At 41.1% G+C, this 25,593-nt stretch overlaps 2 protein-coding genes across 7 annotated transcripts in view; one reads left to right on the top strand and one right to left on the bottom strand.

Moving 5' to 3' along the window:
• Window positions 1–23,572, bottom strand: part of LOC139054193 (ranBP-type and C3HC4-type zinc finger-containing protein 1-like) — a 114,541-nt gene extending 90,969 nt beyond the window's left edge. For 2 of the 6 annotated variants that reach the window (XM_070530867.1, XM_070530872.1), the window contains exons 1-2: window positions 22,307–22,417; window positions 3,251–3,432 (exon numbers count right to left, since the gene is read on the bottom strand). In XM_070530867.1, coding sequence (XP_070386968.1) covers window positions 3,251–3,432; window positions 22,307–22,406 — 282 coding nt within the window. In that variant the 5' untranslated portion in view covers window positions 22,407–22,417. Of the gene's footprint in view, window positions 1–3,250; window positions 3,433–7,660; window positions 7,763–22,306; window positions 22,418–22,761 lie in introns of those variants that run through there. The other 4 variants (XM_070530868.1, XM_070530869.1, XM_070530870.1 and 1 more) reach the window with 4 other exon arrangements.
• A 64-nt stretch (window positions 23,573–23,636) lies between these two features.
• Window positions 23,637–25,593, top strand: part of LOC139054195 (uncharacterized) — a 140,836-nt gene continuing 138,879 nt past the window's right edge. Inside the window, exons 1-2 of the mRNA XM_070530873.1 lie at window positions 23,637–23,704; window positions 24,499–24,676. Coding sequence (XP_070386974.1) covers window positions 24,521–24,676 — 156 coding nt within the window. The 5' untranslated portion in view covers window positions 23,637–23,704; window positions 24,499–24,520. The remainder of the gene's footprint in view (window positions 23,705–24,498; window positions 24,677–25,593) is intronic.

Genomic DNA, 25,593 nt, shown 5'->3' with positions numbered 1-25,593 from the left:
GGCAGGGGGGGGGGGGCAATGCAGCTGCGAAGTAGTGGTACAGCACCCATCTGGTAACTTCAGGGCTTTTGGTCTGAACCCAATAAATGATGAGAATTTCTTATTATTTTACATTGCTGACATATTCAACTATCATGTTATGTGACATGATGTTATGTGCATGATGTTACAGAGATAGCCAGATTTTGAGCTCAAAACTGCTTAGTGCAGTAAAATTTACTGCCATGATCCGTGCACCACTGATTAGACCAAGTTGAAAGAATCCTAAGCTGCAAAGCCCTATCGATCAGTTTTGACTAAAGTCACAAACTGCATTAATGAATTCACAAATGTCGTCTATAATTTTTCCAGACAAAACGCACCTTAGCCCATTGCAAGCACCTAAAATGTCCATACTATATCCCATTTGCTACTTTATGGCTAGTGGCCAATGTCACCCTTTTAAGTATAAAAGGCATCAAATCAATCTTTAGTATCATCGTTTAAAGTCAAGTTGTTGAGAGAATCCTGCACTGCAAGGGCCTATCGATCAGTTTTGACTAAATTCACAAACTGCATTAATGAATGCACAAATCTCCTTACCATCACTCATTCCTTTAGTTCTCGAAGAACACTTTCATCATAAGAGCAGTGCTTCATTATATATTTTAAAAAGTTGGCTCCACACAATGGTAAATTGCCAGCCATTTAATATTAAACTTAGAAAACACATCAGGAAATACTCAAACACTCTTACAGCTACAATTAAATATGCGAAACAATATTACTTTAGACAGATAGTGAAAAATGGGAACAGCACAAGATGAAACTGACATTGATAAATCAATTTTTTTTAAGTGATAACTGCCACACACATTTAACAAGAACACCAAACAAAAATGCAAACTCTATTATGACTGCCATTGTAAATGCCTATACCAAATGCTTTGCTGGTACTTGCAGTTCTCAAAAAGATCATTAAGTGCCCAGTAAGAATCAGAGCTAGCATTCCTTTCATCTGCACCCTACATATGCTGATCATTTTTTACATTAAGGCAACTTAACATTATATAGACTTGGTTCACCAATCTCAGGTGAAATCAGTTTATTATGTCTTATCACCTACCTCAGCTGACATGGTCAACTAAATCTTTGTAAATGGTGCATTTTCTAGTGCACTGAAGAAGGCCAAAGATCTGCATATCTATATTTTTTTGATAGCCACCTAATGCCAGATCCTCAGAGTAGCAGGTTTCTTGGTGTACCTTAATATAGCACCCAAAATTTATTCTTCATGCACAATCACTTGTTTGAAATCTTTGTTTTGGAATCTGTGTTGTCATCAAAGTGGGCCTCATATTTTCAGCTGCACATCATACACATTTGAAGTTATATGTTTTAGCGTCTTGGAACAAATATTTCACGCATCATAAGGTGTCAGTAACGAAATGCCTGGACGAACCAAACAGTCAATGAATTTAAGTGTATAATTGAATAATGCAGACGAAAATCTGCTGCCTTGCCGCCAAATTCCAGTCAGAATTCAGAATCAGAATCGGAATCCAGTCAGAGGTAAGAACAAAACCTTATTTTGAAGCTAGAGTATAAGTGCAGGCCACTATATGTAACAACTTCACCTTTTGCAAGCTTACTTAAAATGACATTGGTGCAGAACTTTCAGTGAAAGAAAGCCATCATTCAGTCCTGTTAGCTCTGTGTGCTTTTGTCAACATCAATATATTATTCCCTCGAGCCTTTCAAGCCCTCACGGATTCCCCATATTCTTAACCTTTGCAATCTACTACTGTATACAGTATACTCATGTTCTTGCTCGTCTGTCTGTATGTCTGTCCGTATGTATGAGTACACGTTTGTGGGTAGGGGAAGGGGGGACTTATGTGAAATGCCCCTGTCATACTTTCAAGCAACTTGGTGATGCCAAACACTCCTCCAGAACTGTCTCAGGAGGAAAACATACTTAGCACAGTCATTTGCAGTCATCTTTAAGCAGAAAAACGTGAGTGCCAGAGCCACTGCAAAATTTTTTTATGGTACTCATTTAGAAGATAAGATATGTTTTCTCTAATTGCTTTAATGAAAAATATTTCAGCTCTCTCTTATAGATAAGCTTTCACATGAGAAGCTGCCAAATCTTTTGCAGAAGTGCAGTGCCACCGACATCAATAGTTCTATCAATATACAGTAGACACAAGTAGGGACAGTGCCAGGGAGTGGCGGTTGGCTTCCCTAAAATTTTTTCTGCCACCCCTATATCTGTTGGGAGGCATGCACAAATCAACTCAATCTCGAAAGCAGGAACAAATTACAGCACTCACAATAAATTGAAATCTAAACATTGAATATAATGCACCCTGTGGTGAAACTTCTGACGTGCCTATGCTAGCTGAAGATGGTCCTGTGAAACAAAATATCTGACGAAAGACTGAAGAGCCTGGCGGTTCTCGCAGTGGAAAAGGTCACAGCAAAATCTTTGGACCTGACTGACATTGTAGACACCTCTGACGCTAGGCTTTAGAATAGACGAATCCGCCTGTACTGGACGCGAGTGAACCTTGCAACTCAAAGTGTGTGTGCACATTTGTGTGATTAATGTGATGCAGAACTAAAGCAAGCCACTGTGCTTCTGCATATTGTATTGTTGAATAAAAACTGATAAAAACAAAACCGTCTTAGATGATTTTTTATCCACTGAGTGATGTGGCTGAAAGCAAGTACTGTACGTCAGTCTGTGACGTTTCACAATGTTCAAGTCTTGTCAGAATTGATATATCATTGTGCCTACCACTTTGAAATTTTCCTGTCTCCCTACTGCCCTGGCACTAAGAAAATTATGGTGCCGCCCTGGATACGAGAAAAGTTCACAAGGAAGTCTATGCAGAGGAGAAACAGCATGTAAAGCCAGAAGAATATGAAGATGTATGTGCAAATAATAAAATGAGTGATAAAAAAGTAATAAAAAGGAACACTAACGCAAGTTAAGTGCACATTTCTAGCATAAAGAAGCAATGAAAACCACAAAATATTTATTTTATTGTTTATTTGGTCAATACTGTGGACCGCCTGCATAATGCATATGTAAACAAAGTACAGTGAGAAACAGTGAACGCTGAAATAAGTACAGAAGTACAAAGAATATGCTGTGGTCAAGTTCTGTGTTTGTTCCTTACATTATGGTACATAATGATAATTAAAAAACGTAATTCCATTTATAATGTAAACTATAAATACAAAGTACAGAAAGAATACTTACAAATTCAACACCAACTGTCCAGTTAGGAGAAACGACAGGAATTCGTCCAATCCAGCGGACCCAGCCATGTTCAGGTCCATGTTCAAACAACCACACCACACGATCTCCTAAAGTCAGAAGTGGTCCTGTATCCTCTTCACTAAAAGGCTTGCTTATAGACATAACTGCAAATGGTGCTGTTTCTGCAAAAATTATTTTGTCTCATAGTAACTTCAGTCTCACATATGTGAATGTAATAATAAATATGAAACATAAAACGAAGATTCTGTTCAATCGCTCTCAGCCATATTAGCAAGACAAATTGTGCAGAAACCATCAAAGATTTCTGTAAATGTAAAAGAATAGCCAAATGTGAACATTTGCAATCATGGTCTATGTCAATCATGGTCTATCATGGTCTGACTATGTTTTGAAGCACAGAAAATTCATTTTTGCTAGGCGTGGAGCTTTCATTTCTCTTTCAACTTTTTTTTTGGTGAGGGTGAATTTGGAGGGCATGTTAAAGCAATTGTTAAAGCAAATTTCATAACCTTACGTGACTTCTTTTTTAATACATGTAAACGATAAAAGGCTGGCAAAGCGAATGGCAAGGCAAACAGCAAAGCTTCTAGAACACTTACACGACTTGTTTTATAAATATGGTGTCCCAGCTACCATGCACTATGTTAAAAAAAAAACGAAGCCTTTTATTAGGATGAAACTAACTGCTTGTCGTCGGCAGCAACTTGAAGTAGTGTCTTATATATTTTGTGTTCTTTCAACTTAATTAACTTGTAAAGATTCATTAACAAGCTCCTTAAATATTAAATCTATGGCATTTATGTCAACATAAGGTGTTACAACGACTTCAAGAACATCATTTTCAATCGTAAATTTTTAGTACACAAAAAGGACACAGGATTGAAAGGAACAACTGAAAGTAGCATTGTGTCTGTGTCATTCCTTCCGGTCCTGTGTCCTTTCTGTGCGCTAAAAAATTTACTATGGTTTACCAACATGCCCAAGCATATGCTCTTTCATTTTTAATTGTTTCTGACAAGCTACATCTTTTGAGCAGCCTTTTGAGCAGTCTTTCAGACCCACGTCTGAAAGAAAGCCTGTGAATATAAAAAATACCATGTTTGGGCTGGTTCTCAAGCATACAGAAAAAAGAGCCACACACAATGTAGAATGCATCGCAATCAATTGAAATTGATGTTTTCGAAGTTAGGTCACTCTATCACTTACTGTTGAAATGTCTGCCATAAATATAGTAATGAAAAACTCGGTTACCAGAATCGTGATGCAGCAAAAGATGAGGAGTGGCAGAAGCAACAAAAACAGGCGCGCTGCCAGCATAGATGGTGCGCCTATCTGTATTGCTTCTGTCGTCATTTGTCTTTCACTCCGGCACAATTCTGGTAATCAATCATGCACCAGCTAGCCAAGCAACATGTTTTATTGAAAACATAAGTTAATTAATCATTACAATTTAATAATTTCTGAAGAACAAAAAGTATGAGATGCTTCTTCAGGTTGCTGCTAACGTCATGCAATTGGTATCATCTGCATAGAAAGCTACTTGTTTCTTTAACTTGGTGCATGATGGCTGGGACACCTGGAATATATATAAGCGATACTAATAGGCTGGCGAAATGAAGGGCAAGGCAAATGGGGAAGCTTTTAGAACACTCAGAAGACTTGTCTTATTTATTTATTTATTTATTTACCCTCAAGCCTTTCGGTATTACAGAAGAGAGTGGGTTGTACTAGAAATAGGGAGGAAATATATTACCAGTTTATACACATTATTTGCTAATTATACAATGTTAGCTGAAAGTTTGATAAATGCAGTAATAGAACATGGCATAATATAAGTAACCTTAAAAAAACAACCAACATTAGTTCGTACAAATGCTTGATATTATACAGTGTTAGATAGTGCTTCTCAAAAATTTTCATTGTTATTAATGGAAACAATATCAGAGGGAAGTTCATTCCAATCTTTTGACATATGTGGCAAAAATGAGTAAAAAAAGCATTCCAGAAGGACTTCTTCCTGGGCAAGTCGGTGCTTAGATTTCCTGGGTATACTTGAATACATTTTGTGAAAAGGGACATAAAAAAGAAGTGAATCACTTTCTTCTTTTTTGTGTCCCTTTTCACGAAATGTATTTCATGCTATAATCAAGTATACCTAGGAAACGTAAAAAACATGTCGTGTTATATGCATAAATTTTAACTTTGTGCTGATGATCAGTATGGTGAGATAAGTAACATGGCCATGACATGAATTTCTGACGAAGAGTGGTGATAGAGGTTATGAATAAATTAAAGGTGAGGAATCCTTCAACATGTTGCCAGTGGCTGAAGACCCTTATTTAATTTCATTGAAGATACACTCATAGTGCAGTTGTAGTTCCATAGGATAAAGCAAGTTGTGTTGTTTTGTACTAGTTCAAGGAATTGTATGAAGTTTTTAAGGAAGGGGTCCGATATAGCTGCAGCATGTTCTAATATTGGACATAACAGGGTTTTATAAAGTAGTAATTTTAAAGGAGATGGAGGACGAGAAAAGTTAAGGCATAAGTATCCCAGCAGATGATTGGCTTGGTTAATTATATATCCAACAGGATGATGCCACATTAATTTAGACATTATATGCATGCTTAAGTACTTATATGAACCTTCCTATAGCAACATTATTCAGGTAGTACACAGGCAGCTTATCGTTAGATCGGGATGGATACTCTCACAAATTTACACTTGTCAATCATTCGGCACAATCGGCACCAATTGCCGACTTTATTAAGGTTGGCCTGAAGCAGGATGATGTCATGTTCATTAGTTATTTCTCAGGAGTTATTTCTCTGGACACAGTTGTCTGAAAATAAGTGTATGGCTTATATCGCTGAAGGTAAGTCATTAATATAGCTAAGAAATAAGAGAGGTCCCAGGACGGAGCCTTGTGACACACCGGACTGAACATTGCTGTGAGGTGAGTTACGACCATGAGCTCTCACGAACTGGGAATGGTTAATGAGAAATGACTCAATCTATTTTAGAATGTTATGATCAAAGTTTAATTTGCTTAGTTTATAAAGTAAAAGTTTATGGAAGGCTTTGTCAAAGGCTTTTGAAAAATCTAAAAAGATGCAATTGGCAAGAGAAGAACAGTCAAGTATTTCGTGTAGTTTGTGAGTAAATGTTAATAATTGCGATTCACATGAGATGATTTTCAAGATCTGTGCTGTGATGGCGAAAAAAATTAGACTCAAGAAAATCTGCAAGGTTACTAAAAATAATATGTTCCAATAATTTGCAGCAGGTACTGGTTAGTGATATCGGACGATAATTTGTAGGCGGCGTTTTGCTGCCAGATTTGTGCAAAGAGATAATTTTTCCTGTTTTCCGTTGAGACAGAACAGTATATGTGCTGAACAATTCGTGAAATATTTTAGTTCATATAATGCAAGTTTAAGAGCAGTTGTTTTTCAGAAATGTAACACTCATGTTATCAAAGCCAGGTGATGAATGTATCTTCAACGAATCTATTAGTTGAATAGCACTAAGAACTTCAACAGTCACTGGAGGTATAGTCAAAATTTTTAGTCAATCAAGGCAGGCAGTTCAATATAAGCAGTGCACAAGAAATTTTAAACAAAGGAGAGTTGCACATGAATTTTTCGGAACAGGGTTAAGAGCGATAAAATTGTCGGAAAGTGGATGTATGACATGCCAGAATTTTTTTACATTATTTATCAGCATAGATGGTAATGTAATTGATACAAATCTTCCTTTAGCGTATTTGAGTGCAGCTACATAGACATTAGATACTAATGTGTACACTTTCCAACTATTTATATTGCTACACCCGTGTGGTATTTGATTGTTTGAATGAGGTGCGTGGGCGCCATCACTCGAGAAAAGAGGAGGAAGAATGAACTGGGCTGGCGCTGCGAATCTAACCAGTCAGTGCTGCAACCGCTGTCGTAAACATAACCTGTAAATAGTTGCTCGTCTTACTGATTCGTCCTTCGCGTAACATTGTGGTGGAGGTGGAATGTTTCCCGTCCTCGCCACGGAGCTCCAAAGTGGCCGCACCGTATACATACACATATATAAGTGATAAATAGCTGGCCAAACAAACGGCAAGGCAAATGGGGGAGCTTCTAACACACTTGCATTTGTTTTCAAGCAATAAAGGGCTGGTGAAGTGAACTACAAGACAAATGGCAAAGTTTTGGGCAGCTATTCAATTTATAAAAGGAATGATACGCTTGAAGGCATATTGTTGCAGTGAGCTAAGATACTTAGGTATAGTCTGTAGCTAATGTACATTGAGTATTTCCATAGATAACAGAGCTCGTAAGTAACCAGCACATCCGTAGCAATAGCATAGGTGGCTATATAAGCTGATTCATTATATACATGTTATCTCCAGCGGCCCAAGCAGCAAGGTGGTAGGCAGCTGCCCTCCTCCTCTCCCATCTGCGCCAGCACCAGCACCACCGCCACAGCCCTCGCCTAGAGCTGCGAAAGCAGGAGAAAGTCGCAGAAACTAGAGGTGGTGAGCGTTCCCTCTCCTTTCTCAATTATTCGAATATAGGCAGCCCTCTCTCAATCTTTCTACACAGAAATGCTGCCAACTACCAATAAACCCAGCACAATAGCAGAACGAAGCTACTCACTATAAAATATAACATAACCTTCGCTGATTATAGGCCCACATCTTACAATTTTTGGCAACAGTGCATAGGTTTGGTGGCCTGTGAACACGGTCCTAATAATACTAATACAACAGCACATGTAAATATGCTTTCGAAAGTTTGAGAAGTAAGCAAAGTTAAAGCTATGTCGCAAGCAAAAAAAGAAAACACTTTTATTTTGACTAATTCGTTAATTAAGATGGACACTGTGCCTGCGCTACACAACCCCAAACTGTTTCTTTGCCAGTATACACAGCAACCTTCACAAACAACTATGTTATGGTTGCCTTTAGAGCAATCACTCCAGCATTATTACATAAATATTTTTCATTAAGAAACCTGCTTTCGAAAGGTATTGCTAGATAAATTCTCTAAAACACTCTCTCAGGAAACATTAATCATTGCCTAAGAGATGCCTATTAATTCGGTATAATTAAGGGCCATGTTCTAGGGTTTTGTTTTATTACATTGGGGAAGAAAAAAAACAGGTGATCTGTAACAGTCATGATTAGGATTTTCTTTTTTTTTTGCAAGGCATTCAAAAACAAATATATACCATATTTATTCGAATATAGGTCAACCTTTTTTTTTTCCAAGAATGTTAACCAAAATGTGCTATCGACCTATATTCATGACCAAAGAAACTGGACCTATACTTGTGAACAAAGCTAGCAAAACTACTGAGCAAAACTACATGTGTAAGCTAATAGAGTTGCTCCATCATATTCACCACAAAGCCAGTCTCGAGATAATCCAGACTGTCTTAAGAAATGCATATCCAATGCATTCAACAGCACTGGGGGCGACGAGGATACCTGCAATGCATTCAACGAGGATACAGCTTCTGGCATTGACTAGCAGGATTTAGTAGCAAAGCTCACAGTAAATAAATGTGTGTCATGCTGAAAGTTTTTTGTTTTTATAAAAAAAGACACGGGTTGACCTATATTTGAATAATTTTTTATTTCTCAGTGAGTTCCATACAAAACAGGTTGACCTACATTCGTGTTCAACCTATGTTCAAGTAAATACAGTACCGTTCAGATTCTGCAAGTCAATGTGTACTTTAGTTCAAAGAATAGTCTTGAAAGAGTTGCTTATGGAATCTGCTGCCATGTTCTACATAGATATTCCACATCTGCTGCCAAGGTTTGTGAGCAGTGGCGCTGGCTAACACTCCCAGGGTTAGTCCTAGTAGTAGCATCACACGCGTAATGCGAAGACATGGGATCATTCCCCACCTGCTGCAAGTTGTTTTTTCATCCACTTTCCATTCCATTAATTTATAATTTGTTTATTTCAATTAATCAGTACAAGTAATTTCCACTGTGTTGTCCTTGGTGTCCTTGTTTGTTGGCTTCTTATGATATGATTAAAAAATGATTGAGGACCTTAACAGAGAGAGTACAAGAGTGGGGTTGAAGATTAATATGCAGAAGACAAAGATAATGATCAATAGCCGGGCAAGGGAACAAGCGTTCGGGATTGCCAGTCAGCCTCTAGAGTCTGCCCAGTTGAAAAAAACAATTGGGCCCAATTGGAAAATTTCCACTTGTTTCCAATTGGTCCCATTTGTGTATTAGTACCCAATTGGGCCACTTGGAACAATTGGGCCAATTGGTTGTATACCATCTGGCTCAAATGGTGCAGTTGGCATAAAACCAATTGGTTGTTGCCAATTGGGTCACATGGTGCAGTTGGCATAGAACCAATTGGGCCAATTGGCATGGAACCAAATGGTGCAAATGGAGCCGCTCGACGGGTCAAATGGTTTCGACTGTGCACCGCCTGCCTGCGCTGTGTGAATCTGGCAAACTAGCACAGCAATAAGGAACCACATTATTACGTGTTGCTCGGCTAGTTGGTTCATATATATTGTGATCTAATATGATGCAATACAATACGAACAGCACAAAAAGAGAATCTCTTCATTAATACTCTTCCCCATGCTTTTCTTGCTTCACATCATATCACACAAGGAGCCACTACTTCCTTAAGATGATAACTACATGTGACAATGAGGCAACAAGTGAAAAGTACGATTTAAAGCTTTATTGCTAAGAAAAATGCAATGCGGGATACTGTTCATGGTCCTTTTCCGGTCTAGTCGCGCCACAACCTGCAGAAATGGATAAAAAAGAAAGACAGCATTGTGTATGGAATCCTGAAAAACCTGTTGCCCTCAAAAGCTGGCACGACAGGCAAGCTGATATTAGATAAAAAGGCACCTCAATTTTAATATTCAGCAATCCAACCAGGTTGAAGAGAGTCACAATTTGCGGTTTATGTAGCTAAGGTTCAAGCAGCAAATGCAAGAAAATTGTTCTAATCAGTATATATTTTTCGCTGTTCTGTCAATGTCAGCAATGTTCTCCCCCACGTAGTGATTCATGCGTTTCACCAGTGCTGTCACGACGCTCTCGGGGAAACCTTGCTTTTAAAGAAACGCTCATGCAATACACTTGAAGCATTTTTGTCGAAATTAGTTCAGTGCATCATGCATATTTGCTACATTACACAAAAGCGTATACATATATCTGTGCAATCATTTAACTCAAACGAGTGTGCGTGACCCGTGCACTCGTGTAGTGCAGTAATGCAAATTAATTACAAGAGCTTTGGAAACGCGGAAACTTACCTCCGATCTGCAAAATTCTGGCAAGGTAGTGGGCACACGTGCCGGCCGCGTTTGTCCACTTCACCATATAAAAACCCGCCGAAGAACGTCGTCAGGCTTGAAGTTCTTTATGTCTGTCACTGGCACAATTGCCAAATGTTTGTCGATTTCGTGCCGCACGAAGCACGCAAGGCGATCAGGACAAAGCGCAGAATGCAGTGCAGCACGCATGCACGACTGTCGACGACTTTTTTTGTTGCTGCCATGGTTGCTGCACACACGAGCACATGTTGCTAATGTTGATGTCGATTATGCTGTCCCGTTCGGTCGCCAAGGAAAAATGACGCTGAGACAAAATTTAATTCCAAGGAAGAATTATTTCATAGATGTGAAATATAAAATTGAAACAATATTGCTAAATTACGAATTGCATTGCGCCTAAAAGTTGTTTGAGTCGTGTGTTTAAGAAACACATAAAAAAGTGCAAGTTTTTTTTTTTTTTTACTGTTTAACATGATCAATACATCGCGACCACTTTTTTTACGGTTGTTCCCCATTTACTTGCCCTCCAAATGACAAATAGTGTCTTCCAATCTCACGAATCCAATCTCGAATCTCGCGTCCAAATCTCAAAAGAGAAATCTCAAAAGGAAAAGAGAAATCTGCAAATTTTGTACACAAGAGACATTAACATTTTCTCACTTAAATTTTATCCAAATGGTTTTGATAACTCCAATTGGACCATGTGGCAATTCTGATTTACCCAAATGGTCCTGCTGGAGACTCCATCTGGCCCAATTGGAAGGGAGGGTTACCATATGAACCAATTGGCCGTTCTAACTGGTCCAAATGGTCCTGTTGGAGAAAACACTTGGTCCAATTGGAAATTGCTGTTTCCAGTTGGACCCATTGATATTTCCAAATGGTTTCAATTGTTTTTTTCGACTGGGTGTGAAGGAGTACATTTACCTAGGTCAATTACTCACAGGGGATTCTAATCATGAGAAGGAAATTTACAGAAGAATGCAATTGGGTTGGAGCATATTCGACAGACACTGTTAGATCCTGACTGGAAGCTTACCATTATCATTAAAAAGAAAGGTCTACAATGAATGCATTATACTGGTGCCGACGTATGAGGAAGAAACTTGGAGACTGACAAAGACGCTCGAAAATAAGTTAAGGACCGCACAAAGAGCCATGGAACAAAGAATGTTAGGCAAAACGTAAGAGACAGGAACAGAGCGGTGTGCATCAGGGAGCAAACAGGGATAGCCGATATTCTAATTGACATTAAGAGAAAGAAATGGAGCTGGGCAGGTCATGTAATCCGTATGTTCGATAACCGGTGGATCGTTAGGGCTACAGAACGGGTGCCAAGGGAAGCGCAGTCGAAGACGGCAGAAGACTAGGTGGGGTGTCAAAATTAAGAAATTTGTAGGCACTAGTTGGAATCGGGTGGCGCAGGACAGGGGTAATTGGAGATCGCAGGGAAAGGCCTTCGTCCTGCACTGGACATAAAATATGATGATGATGATGATGATGATGACGACGACGACAGTGTAACTATGACAAGGTGATGGAACTGTAGCAGCAGAACTGCCTAATTCAGGAGTTCTTGACCATGTCTTTAAAAAAAGTTGAAGGATATTTCGAACCAAGGCCATAACAGGAATGCCTAGGTGATTTCGTTGTGCAACTGCTAGGTGTAAAGTAGAGCTACATCTTCTAGCAGGTGACTTTTTTATGAGGATTTGGGTCCAACCCAATTTGAACAAAAACTGAGTTAAAATGGGCAAAAAAATGATGTAAAGTCAAGCTTTACTTAAAAAACCTATGGCACTAGATGTATTAAAAAAACTTGTTTACAAAATATCTTCATGATGTGGTTCCATGATGGCTTCCCATTTTTATATGTACCATCAGTTGATTTTCATTTCTGTTGTAACGATGCCTACCATGACACAATGTCACTTAGTGGATATTTTCATTTTAAAAAATGACGGTTTCACCCAAAAGGTGGAGCACCAATAGCATTAGCAAAGCATTAAACAAAACTTCGCAGTTTTACAGGCCGCATAAATTGCACTAAACGTTTGCTTATTAACAAACATAATGTCAAGCATGCACAAACATAGACATATCTCACTCGACGACTGTGAGCACTCAGTAACAATGCTGGCATAATGATGAGCGCAAGCAGGAGAGAGCATGCGTGCTTGTCCCAAAGTGAATGTTTCGCACAGCCACTAGCTTTCGTTACTGCAACTGCACCCCGTCTCCAAAACTCAGATTATGCCATCTCCAATGCTAGGTGTGCAGGAAGTTAGCGCATATGAAGCCACCAGTCATTTCAGCTCCGCCTTGCATGTTTGCCTTTCGCCCTAGCAACTGCACAACACAAGGTGCGTGAGTCACATATGCTATATATGTGCTTGGCCAGATGGGGGCAACCATGAGTAGCCAAGGTCGGGTCAGAGGAGGAGACGTGCTCTCCTCCTCTAGCCTGGTCATACAGCACTGCAGTCCAATTACGTGACCTCCAACGTTCTGTGTGTGGAAAGAGGGTGTGCATCAAGCCACCATCCTTCTTGGCTTGCCTTTGCACCCACAGCACATCATGTGACTACCAACATACGGCACGTGAGCTTTTACATCACTCTCCCTCACACGCAGACTTATTCGCACAATTGCACAATACAGCACAATAATTGCAACGGTGAAAATTCACTTGTAGTGTCCGTATAGTTACTGTCGCAATAAAGCCTTTACTTGTACTTTTACTTATATCCTGGCTGTCTTCTGCAGTAGTGACAAATCAACCTGCTGGTCTTTAGTGGCCATTGTTGAAAGCCTGTAATAGGCTCCAGGTCAATTTTAAGGTGTATTCAATGTGTGAAAGTGGGAATGCAACCCTTAAGATGTTTTCCCTGCACTTTTGTGAATGGCTGAATCCATCCCCTTGCATGACCTCAGCTGGAGATGGTGACTTGTTCCTATACCCAGATCTCAACTTACTACTGGCTCACTTCTGACCCTGATCATTCCCTTTTGATCAGAAACATATACCATTCCACATCTTGTTCACTGGCTGCTGCTTGTACACCACATACATAGGGTTCAGCAGTTTTCGTTTTCTCGAATTCAGCTTACTTTTTTTAGTTTCTATTTTCACCTGAAAGCATAATGTTCTCTTTTTTTTCCCTTATTTCAATCAATATATATTTTTCAAGATGAATTCTCATCAGCTTCTTTCAGAGGATTTACAGTTTTTCTTGTGAATGTCTGTTTCACTAAATTTGTTTCCACTAAATGTTTTATAATTGCAGATCCTACATTAAATACAATAACAAAGTTATTGAGAAGCTGTCCAGCAGGGACACAATGCCATATAGCCATGCGACTACGTAGCAATTAAGAGTATGCATTTGATATTCTACACAATAAAATTTCTGTAAAAATAATCATCAACAATGAGTGCCCTTGAGTTGCAACTTCAGCACGCAACTTTGCCTCATCCCTTATTTCTCCACTAACTCCCTCATAACACCCTCACACAACCTCTATAATTTGTTTAGATAAGATTGGGCCAGTTTTTACTACACAATCTCCATAATCAGCCTAGTTTACTATTACACTGTGTCTGCGATCAGTTCACTTTAGTTGACAAGAAATCGACCAAACAGACATGTGAAAAGGCATACAGAAAGGCAATGAAAGCTTCACTTTCATAAAGGAATTATGCACTTGAAGGCATGTACTTGTTGCAGTGAGAATATTTATGAACCATTTGTTATTCCATGGTGTAATTCTGTGTAAAATAAAGCTGGTCACCAATGCACATTTAGAGGTAACACAGATGGCTATACAAGGTGCCCCAACCATCATGCAACAAGATTTAAGAGCAATTGCATTACTCGACGAAAACCTAGTGCATATTGTTTCCAGTGCAGTGGAATAGCCGCCAGTAACTTTTTCGTTGCTGAGATTTAATTAGGCAATTGAAATTAATTGTCCAACTCAAGAAGTACTGCTGTCCTATTGAAGTGTCAGTGAGGTGTTTGTAGGCAGAGCCAAGGGACATCTAACCGTGGTATTCTCAGTGATGTACTAACCGCGTAATAATTTTTTTCGGCTGATAAACAAACCCCGACAAATATGAAAAATACCACATGACTGCACTCCCAACTGCATCATAAAGCAGCGCCCTCAAATAAGCTGATTGAAAGTCACTGTTTTGCCTGTCGCAAAACCAAAGAGACTGCGCATCACCCAGACATAGTCAACGCTCAATACAACGAAGCCTGACAATCCAACAAAAAAATGTCCGTTTTATCCGAAGTCCGTAATATCCGAAATGCCTCACTACTGAAACTTTCATCGCGGTGTCCAACAACTTTATTGCAGAGTGAGTGACAAACGTCCAAAGTAAAAAACAAGCAGAAAACGTCGCAGTATTGCCCGAAAGGCGAATCATTATTTGCGACAGCAAATTTAGAAAGATAAGCGCGACAGCAGCAACAAGTCAATTGACCTTGGTGCTGTCTCTCACTTCAACGTGAACTAAACGTTGAAAGCAAAGCACATACGAAGCTACCGGCACTGGGAGCACTTTGTCCACTTTGCAGATTGCTTTTAAGATACGGCGGCCATGCCGTAAGTAGCAGCCATTGGAGTAGAACCCACTTGCCTCCCCCCCGTGCCTCGCACTCAAAAGAAGACAGCGCGTTTTCGCCCTGCACTTCCTCCCTTGTGCGCACAATATCGAGCCGCGATTGTCGGCTTATCCGCGCAAGTCAGGTGCCACCCCGTGTCGACACGGCAAAAGTATGTTTTATACGACCAACTTTGAAAAAAAATTCTGATTGCGTCCGCTGTAGCGAATAGACCGTTGCAGCACAGCCTGTTAAAAGCGAACTTGGTTTCATTAATAAAAAAGGTAGAACAAACTAAGGCTGAAATATGGTCCGTTATATCAGAGAGTCTGTTGTATGCAGGTCCATTGTAACGAGCATAGACTGTAATGATATGGAAGAAGCACCAACAGCCGGTTTCGCAGCTTTGCAGCTATTCGTTGCTCTCATTTCTACGTTACATTTATTATCAGTCTCTCAAGGCCAACTAATCACTTTGATAACAAAAGCCCCTTGATAACGCAGCAGAAGCACAGCTCTGACCACAGACGAAACACGATAACCAATGGAATAGGCATACAATATTTAAAAGTCCCAGCTCTGCTCGCACCACATCAAAAGAGCCCGTGCAGCTATATTTCAGGACAGAAACTTGCTTTGGACCAAACCCAAACTAAAGAAGCGGTTTTATTTTTCATTAGAGCGTATATGTGCTGCAAAAACAGGTTCTTGGCAAAAAATAAAAGCGAAATAAGCAGACCAGGAATCGACCCATGTGTAGAGAAAATGCAAAACCGATGCATTCAAGAAAGTAAATGTACCACTTCCAAATGTACTAAATTCGCAATCAGGATGTCAGCAAAGAGAGAGAGAGAGAGAGAGAGAGAGATCGAGATCAGATTTCAGTGTGCCCTTATTATCTGTGCATTCGTAAGTGCTGTTGAACAACAGCTGCCGCCAAGAGGATGTGCTTGAACAGGTCCCCTTTAGCAGCTACACAGTACTGAGTCTGCTTTGCACATCTTCGGTAGCTTTCTTCCTGACTGACGCTTGAATTCTGCAGCAGACATCCGTTATCCTTGCCTTGAGCTCATCTGATATCATCGTCTTGATTATGTAAACACAATCTTTCACATAACCCCAAAGAAAGAAATTGAGTGGAGAGAAGTCAGGTGAGCAAGCTGGCGAATTTACAGGCCTGTCCCTTCCAAACCATTGCGGATGGACAGCCGCATCCAGCCAGTTCCGTGTTCGGCTGCTGCTGTGTGCTGGCGCCCCAACCAACTGATATCACAGAAGTGGAAGATGTGACAGCAGGGCTTCCCTGAAGAACTCATGTAGCACTACCCTCAAGGATTTCATCCACATAATGCTGTCCAGTCAGTGTGTGATAGAAGATGGGACCAGTGATAGCACCGGCATAAATCCCGCATCACACACTGAACAACCACTGGTACTGGCGCCAAGTGCACTTCACCCAGTGTGGATTGGAGTCACTCCAATAGTGTGCACTTTGCATATTTATCTCAGCATTCCTACAAAACTTGGCTTCGTCTGTCCACATGATGTTGTTCAAAAAGTCCGGTGACTCATGGGCTTTTGTGAGGACCCAATTCGAGAAATCTAGACAATTCTGCAAGTCCCTCTCTTCCAAGCACTGGCGCAGGTTAAGGTGGTACTAGAATCCTCCAAACCGATGACTTGGACCCACACGCTAACATGAGGGTTTAAGGCCATAATCAGCAGAACATCCGTGCCTAGGCTAGGACTCAAAGATGGAGTCCTTCACCGCTATTTCATGAAGTTGCCAGTTTGTCTCAGGTTTTCATAATTTCTGATGATCATCGATGCATATGGCCTACCACCACACTTCCACAACTGATATACCTTTGCAGACTTCTTCTTGTTGACTCAGAACAGTTTGGGTGCAAGCTAGTTGGTACGGATCATTCCTATTTAAAACAGCGCCAAAAAAACATGGACAAGGGAGGACACAGGACCAGTCCTCCCTCGTCCGTGTTTTTTTGGCGCTATTTTAGATATGAATGATCCGTACCAACTAGCTCGCACCCAAACAGCGCTCGTTCTGTGCCCTCCCTTGTCTGTGTTTTTTTGGCACTGTTTTAAATATGAATGTTCCTCTTGTTGCCATTTGCAGTTACCAAGGCAAGGATCATGTTTGCCTCCTGCTCATTAGAGAAAGACATGGTAACTGGGACGAAACAAAACACACCTTTAAACCTTTGCACTGACGCTGTCAATGTGCTGTTATGGCAACAGGTTTTGTGGTGAAAAATAAAAAAAAAACCTTCCATGCACTTTATGCTAAGACAACAGCTATCACAGCTTCAGCAGAGCGTGCTGGCAGGCTAGTAGGTGCGAATCCATAATTACTTTGTTTAGCGCAAAACCACCGACACAAGAAAGACGACCAGGACAAGGCGCTACTCTTAACTGACATCATTTTATTGCGTCGCTCCTTTAATCCATAATTACTTTGTTTTGCTTTGTTTTCCAACTAACACCAAACGCGGTGTTTTGCTTCGGCCAGGGCGCGGCAGATAAGTCACTAGCTCGATCACAATGTTTTTCTTTATTTCGTTTTGGCTAACTCAGAGGGAGCCTGCTCGAGGGCGCTGCTTTATGATGTCACATGGTATTCTTCATATTTCAATTTCACGGGGTTTATCGGTCGGAAAAAATTTGTATGCAATTAGATACCGCTGAAAATACCGCAGTTAGATGTCCCTTGGCTGTGCCTACAAGTGCCTCACTGACACTATGAAAATTACGACAGTAGTTCCCAAGTTAGATACTTAATTACAATTGCCTAATTAAATCTAAGTAACGCAATTTCTCTTTTTTAAAATCTTGGTGCATGATAGTTTGGACACCCTCTATAAGCCAATTTGTCATATATGTGCTGTCACACCCACCTGGAGGTGCACAATATCCTGCTTCACTCTTGGCCCCCTCACAACACATTTCTCCTCTCATTCCTACCCAACCCCCTCACCACATCCTCTTATTCCTTTACACCACCCTCAGCACATTTCTCCCGGTACTCCTTCGGACCAATGATTTATTGATGGTGGAATCATGGCGTCACGAAGGAGACGAACAGTTAAAATAATGACACTTTATTTGTAACTATACGCAGATAGAGAACTCCAGCAAATAAAATACACACCTCACATTTGCAACCTCACGTTTCTATCAATGAGCTTATCCTGTGCATCCACCGCAGTGGCTGCAGCACAATGACTACAAGGACCAGAGCCAGGCCCCAACACTGTCCGCGTACCGCCCTCCCTGCTTATCTTTTCTGTCACAGTGTCAAGCAAAACGGATGCATATAAAAAAAATCTAAGGACTATTTTATTTCTGAACCAAACCAGGTTACAGCAGAAGCTGCAGCTGCTCAGTGCCGTAGGAACTAGAAAGTAGCCACAAATATGTTTGCGAGTATATGGCATTGAAATGTGTGTTACCCATGGAAGAAGAGTACATTTCTGGGAACATGGTCCAGAAGGAAATAAAATATTTAGAGGCAGAAAAATGTGACGCAGTGCCACCACCGACCACAACATCTAAACCACCAGATTCCACAAAGCTCTCGCACAACAGTACCTGTATCTCAGTTAGTTGGCGTTCAGTGCCAAATGCACCCATTCTAGTACAAAAATAGGCAAAAGAACCAAAGAAATTAATTCAGTTATTTAAAGGAATCATGCACTGAAGCCATTTGTTGCAGTAACAATATTTACGTAGCATTCGTTCGTCTGCTGCGCAATTCCGCAGAGAACAGAGCTAGCAATTAGTGCATCTGCAAAGGTAGTACCGAAGTCTACACATATACGCCGACTCTATATACGTGTGCTGTTGTATGCTGAGCCATGTTGGAAGACAACATAGTTTCTGTGAAACAGAAGTCTGCGGGAGACCTCGAGAAAAAGCACTTCAGCATTAAGAAGTAACGACGTTGCTTGAGTGCCAGGCTGATGCGTTTCACCATCTTACTCTCTGGTAAATTTGCTTTACATTATTGTTTTAATGCAAAAGCATGTTATGCCCCATTACATGAAAATCTGGTGTTGTAGTCGGCGGTGTGAACGAATGATGATACCAAAAATGGCCAACGACTAAGAGTAAAACCCCATAAAAAATATTCAAATTGACATCAAATTTTTCATGGAGGTTCCTGTAAACAAAGTAAAGTAATGCCTCTGAAAAGTATATTAGGTAAATTTCGGTCAGGGTGAGGATCGAACCGATGCCTCCGGGGTGCAAGACGAGCATGCTTCCCTGACGCCATGGCGGCTCCACAGTCCTGGTTGACTAAGTGTGTGCCTAGTATGTGCATCGTTGGGCACATCACATTGCAGCCATCGGGCTGACTAAACGTGCGGCCTAGTGCGTGCGTCGTTGGGCACGTGACGGCAGAGCCAATGGGTAGGAGGTGGTGCCACGTCATGATTGTATGAAATAAAAACCATTAATGTCCAATAGTATGCCGCTGAGCAGTCCTTCGAGTTATGATCTCCTCGTGGGCAAGCGAGCACATTGAGATGCTTGGTGCATGTTCATTTCACCTTACCGAGGTGCATTCAAAAAGCAGGCGAGAGCTTCCGTGGACAAGGAACCAGAAGAAAAAAAAAACACATTTCACAAAAGTGACTATAATGCTTTCGCATTCCCACATGTAAGCAGTCTTAAGTGTCTCTACGAAATTTTCCTTTTTCGGTTATAACCGAATTCTGTAAAAAAAATTTTCACTACATTATTCAAAAAAAGAAAAGTCCTTTTCTTTTTTTTTTAAACCAAAATTGCTGAACCAAACCCATAGGATATGCTCAGGGCACCCAAGAACCTCCCTTGACAGACGTCACATGACCCCATGAAATACACGCGGCTGAAGAAACAGACAAAGAGATGTTTTATTCACTTATTCATTCTCTTCACAGTATATTTCAAATACTAACTTACTGGCACTACTCCGAGAAAGCAAAGGTTAAAAGGTTATGAAAGGTGTGAAGTGAAATGTGTCTTACATTAAAGCACCCCCCCCCCCCCATCTCCTCATAAATCTTTTGCAACAAATTTTGTAATGTACTGTTCACCTTGTATGAATGGAGTTACTGACAATCAAATGCTGCTTCTGCCATGTCCTTGGAGCCTTTGCAGCTTTTTGTCGTTAGAACTGTGCTCGAAGATGTGCCTCCATGCACATGGGAACCATCAGGAGGCCACTGTTTTAGCACAGTGGTATTCTCTCCCAGACTGCACCAGACTGCACAACCTCACTCTCAGTAACAAGAATTCTCTGTATTTGCTTCTGGAAGAGGCACTGCTTAGTCATGACATTAAAATATAGATCCAGCCAAGAGACATCATTTCAAAAGTAGAATGTACTTGCAAAGTAATAGGGACAGCAGGTTGTTAAAAGAAGGAGCCGGTGGTCTTTTGAAAGATGCTGTGAGCTTCCCACTATAAATACAGAAATAATGTTAACCTCAGATGCTCACGACGGTTTTTGTCCAGTGACTAAGCAGGTTAACTTACTATGTTCAAAAGTGCTGCAGGGTCTCTTTGACTGCACACTTAAAAAGCAACTTCAGTGACATTTTCATTATATCAAAGAAGTGGTTGTCTTGGTTGTCTTATATTTCTGCATGTGCACTTCTTGTCATGTGTAAAAAAATTCTATCTGTATAAGAGGACATAAATCTTATTCTTCAGTAAGCAAGAACACATAATCAAAACAGGAATTAGCAGCCCAAGAAAAGCTGCTTATAACATCAGTGGTGACATTACAGCAGGCACACGCTAGGTACAGGAGTGCTTGCATGCACCAACATCGCGGTACAATGTGTAAACTAAAATTAATTTTTAATGTTCTTGTGCCACATAACTCTTGTTGCCATAAAAATACATTTGAAAAATTGCTTTATGAAAGTAACGTTGAAACATTTACAGAAGCGAGTAATTTGAACACAGTCACTCATGGCAATAAGTCACGTCCCCTTAATGTCAGCACTATAGTGTTGCCGCTCCTGTACAATGTCGTGAGTGGCAAGCACAATAGCCAGTAGAAGTCATCTGTTCGAGGGCATAAAAGTGCAAGTTAGCAAGCCCATCTTTAAAACTAATTTGCAAAAGAACTAAGAAGTGCCCAGGAAAATGCACGTACTACAAAGTTCAATCAGATCCGTACACCTTAAATAGTCCCTGGAGTTGCCCTTTAAAGCCTGTTATAGTCACTCTGGACAGGAATCCCTCATTATAAGCAATGACTCATGCCAGTTCTCATAAATTCTTATAATTCCTATCCCAAGAAACAATATATTGACATGTAAGACTGTGACTGCTAGCCTGATCGAGAAGCCTCTTTATTGCTAAAACATGCCTCCTCAAGCAAATGTCAGGCTAATATACACCCTGTACATCTTGAGTACTGATGCACCACATAGGTTTACGACAGATTTCTGGTGAATCTTCACATCACCCAGTAGAAAAACTCACATCATATATAGCAAATTTTCTGCCCAAGACTTACTGGTATGGCATGCTTTATGAGCCACACATTCTTTGTGACGTGGTATTAAGGTTATAAACAGGGATAAGGTGCCTCAGAAAGGTTGGCCAATGTTTCGATAGGAGGACCTATCTTCGTCAAACCTTATCCCTTTTTATAACCTTTATACCATGTGCACTACTCCATCTCTCAGCCCCCTTTTTTAAACATTCTTCGTGAAGTAAAACGTTGAGCATCAACAAGGTGCAATATTTTCAAGTCTTTCAAACTTGCAAAGCATTCAGAGCTTCGGCCGGGTGATCCTTCAAATGATGTCATTTCTGCAGCCAGAACTACTATTAAGAGCACGACTCTTTGTACTTACGTTGTGCAGCCGTACAGCTATTTGAATTGGCGCTTCAAATATACGCTCACTTGATGATTTCTTTTTTTTTTTTACTCGCACATCTTATGCAAAATGTCTTCGGTAGATTTTATATAAGTGTAAAACGAAACGTATATATTGTTGTGCTCGCATGCTGGCATGAGCCCAATCGTCTACGCACGCTTCAAGTAGACGTACGTACGTATGTAAGTACGTACGTTGCAGCATGCATTTTCGACAAAGCAGTGCTGGAACGCACTGTAGGCCAAAGCCCTTCCACAGCGTTCTCTCCCCACCAGGGATCGACCAAAGGCGCATCGATGGAGGAGCTTTAGGCAAGTTATTGATTATACGTGCTCCCTGTGCACATGCACATATCCATGAAAACACATGAGCAGTCGGAACCGGAAGTGAGGCCGGAAGTTACAAAATAAACGGCAAGATTATCTGGCAAGGTTCGCTCATGGTTTTGTGGCAGAAAAAGCATGAAAAAAGCACGAAGAAACGTAGCACCTTTATAGCGGCGACGAGACACTGTTCTAAACGAACTTCTTCGCAAGAAGCTGGCATTGTCGAGACCACTCATCTTCGCTAGACAGAGCATTTAAACAACGGCAGAGACGTGTGCCACGTAGTACGCAGCGGCCAAAATTTGCAGGAACAAGCAACTTACCGTCAAAGCGTCGACTTTTCACTACCAGGAAGTAGCTCCGCAATGACCGTAGTTAGCAAGCACTGGATCCGTTGCAGTGCCTTTCGCGTCCTGCGTTCCTTCAGCTAGTTTTGTTAGCAGCGCGCGAGTCCAGCGGAAGGTGGAGTCGGGTCGTTCGCCTCGTCGCACACCGTTTCTCTCGTTTCATCAGTTTCAGAGCTTGTCTCTATGCTGTCGTTGAGCTGGCAATCGTACTGCCAGCAGCGATGGTTCAGCTGCCGTTCGGGGTGCTCTCCCTGAGAGTACGAAGTATTTTTACCCATGTGACGTCAAGCGCTTATGCTTTTGTTTCGGAAGTAACGGTTGCTTGCAGTGAGGTCGGGACGTCTCTAGTCTCCATTCTTCGAGAGCTTTCGGATCGGCTGTTCGGTCGTTTGGTAGTTTCCGTCGTCCCGTCTATTAGCCGACTCTTGCCTACGTGCTACGTGGTGGACGCGACTGTAAAAACTGACGGATATATTAATCTATTATTAGGTTGTTGCATGCATTGCTATAGCTGTGAATTTTCCCACTGTCCGACAACTATTTCGGTGCAAGTGCATTAGACTTTGTAATTAAATAATGTTTTCAAGCATTACGAAGAACATAACCCCGAAACCAGCAGAATATAGACCTAACCGTGGCCATGCAGCGCTCGCGCTCCCCTGCACGATCGCGCGCGACCAGCAGATTGGAATGGACGCGCGTTAAGCTTGATGAGAAGGGCCAGGGTCGGTATAACTTAAAGCTGATCTGCAAGAAGACGCTCTGATTCGGTGACCATAACACTTGTAGTAAGTACTACATACTGCTGCTTGTAGCGGACAGCAAGCGTTCGTTTTCGCATGTGTTCGGTAGTTTCGGTTCTGTGGGCATTCACGGTTCTCGCTTACGTTTCGGTGTGGCATGCAGCGTGGAGCGATGGGTAGGATGTCGCTGTTTTATGTTATTCCTGTTGCAGTGGTGAATAACGATGGCAGGGAATGTAGGGGCACCGTGCACTGGTTTCTATCCCGTTTAACTACTATATAGTAAAGCTTTCACTTTTAAATAAGAGGGGCGTCCGTGGCGCCATGTGGCGCTGCTTTTTATTACCGGATTTACAACAGCTGTAGCGTGCTGTAGATTATTCTGGTAGAGGGTAATGTGGACGCACCAACGAAATGGTCCGTGAAAGATGACACTGAAAGCTAGTAGACCACTTTCGCGACAGGGGCGACTGTTCTCTGCGCACCGTCCGCGTGATATCAAGCGCTTCAAAACCGAGATGCTCAGCAAAACTGAACTATTCAAGAAAGACGGTGCGCGGAACTTGGCTGCAGCTGGACTTTTTTTTTTTTATGACTGCATGGACATACATCGAGTACACGCTGTACATACATGGTCTTCACGTCGCTTACCATCATATGGCGGCCGAGTGTGATATCGAAAGCACGCGGGAAAGTATTTGTTCAGATTTTTTGTTGCAACAACGGATATGAAGTCTGAACAGCCGTGCAACGTGGCGGTATGAACTCCTCGTGCTCGACATTGTAGCTCATCTCGAATGTCGCTTTTGAAAGTTGGAAGCCGATTTTATAAAAGATGTTTCACTTTTAACCCTGGCTTTCCGAGATTTGGGAGGCGAAAAGCTCCTGTCGGCATGTGGCATGTATGTATAGATACAAATGTTGGACGTGAACTATGTACCAACAGAAGTGCGCTTTTTGTTTCACCTAGAGTCGGTCGAGCGCCAACGAGGATGATACAAGGAGGCGAGGAAGCAGGCGCCAACGCTGCTGCCGAGCCTGGACGGGTGCCTTCGCGCCTTTTAACTCTGATGGCCAACTTTAGGACGGAGATAGACGTCCAGCTTAGCAAGGATGTTGAAGAAGGAAGGCATCCAAGAAGCACAGAGGTATTAGCTGGGCTGGTGCATACTGCTTTCATACAAGTCAAATTCTAATGTAGTCACACATGCATACCGCATTTTATTATTGTATTGGCATACATGTATAGTGACATGCAGATCTGGGGGAGGGGAGGATTCTTGTTTGCTGCATATTATTGCGTGCTACATGTTTACTATTTATTAAAGCCAGTAAGTGAAAAAACATATCAGAATCTTGTATGAACCACATAGAGAAAACCTTCCAGAAACAAAAAAACTGCATGATTTTAGGCCCCTGGGCATCCTTGGTAGCTTTATATCAGCCATTGCACACCCCTCTTTTCCAGTTATGTGTAAAATGTGCAAAATTTTAATATGTCTTGCCAAGCATTCCTTGTTGAAATATATATATATATAGTTTACTAAATTGACATTCATTTCCCATTACATTTTATCTTCTAACCATGTTAACATTGGCTTTATTACATGCAAGTTTCTATATGTTGTATACATATTTAGTGATAGAGTATATTACCCAGGTGGGTAGTTTGATGGGGTTTAATGTCTCGGGTCAACACCTGGGCTATGAGAAATGACTGAGTGGAGGGCTTTAGATTAATTCCTATGGGCTACCACAACCAGGAAACAAGCCTGCAATTCACTGAGTGTTGCATAAATGGGAGCACCAACTATGCATGACTATTCCAACGAAACTGCCAGCTGATTTCCTCTCAAATTTTGCACTTATATATGGAGCATTTTTATGTAGGACGGACATAGCATTAGTGGAACAAAATAGAAAAAAAAAATTAAAACCCTTATATTTTCATGCAACATGCGAGCGATTGTAATGTAATAGTATTATCAAGATCGGTCTGTCCACACCTTCGACTACCCTGCTTCCGAGGTTGGCCCATGTTACAAACTGCATTAAAGCCTGGGCT

The sequence above is a fragment of the Dermacentor albipictus genome, chromosome 1 (assembly GCF_038994185.2).
Source record: "Dermacentor albipictus isolate Rhodes 1998 colony chromosome 1, USDA_Dalb.pri_finalv2, whole genome shotgun sequence".
Lineage (NCBI taxonomy): Eukaryota > Metazoa > Arthropoda > Arachnida > Ixodida > Ixodidae > Dermacentor > Dermacentor albipictus.
The sequence above is the reverse complement of the archived record's forward strand: the minus strand, read 5'-3'. Positions and strand labels throughout refer to the sequence as shown.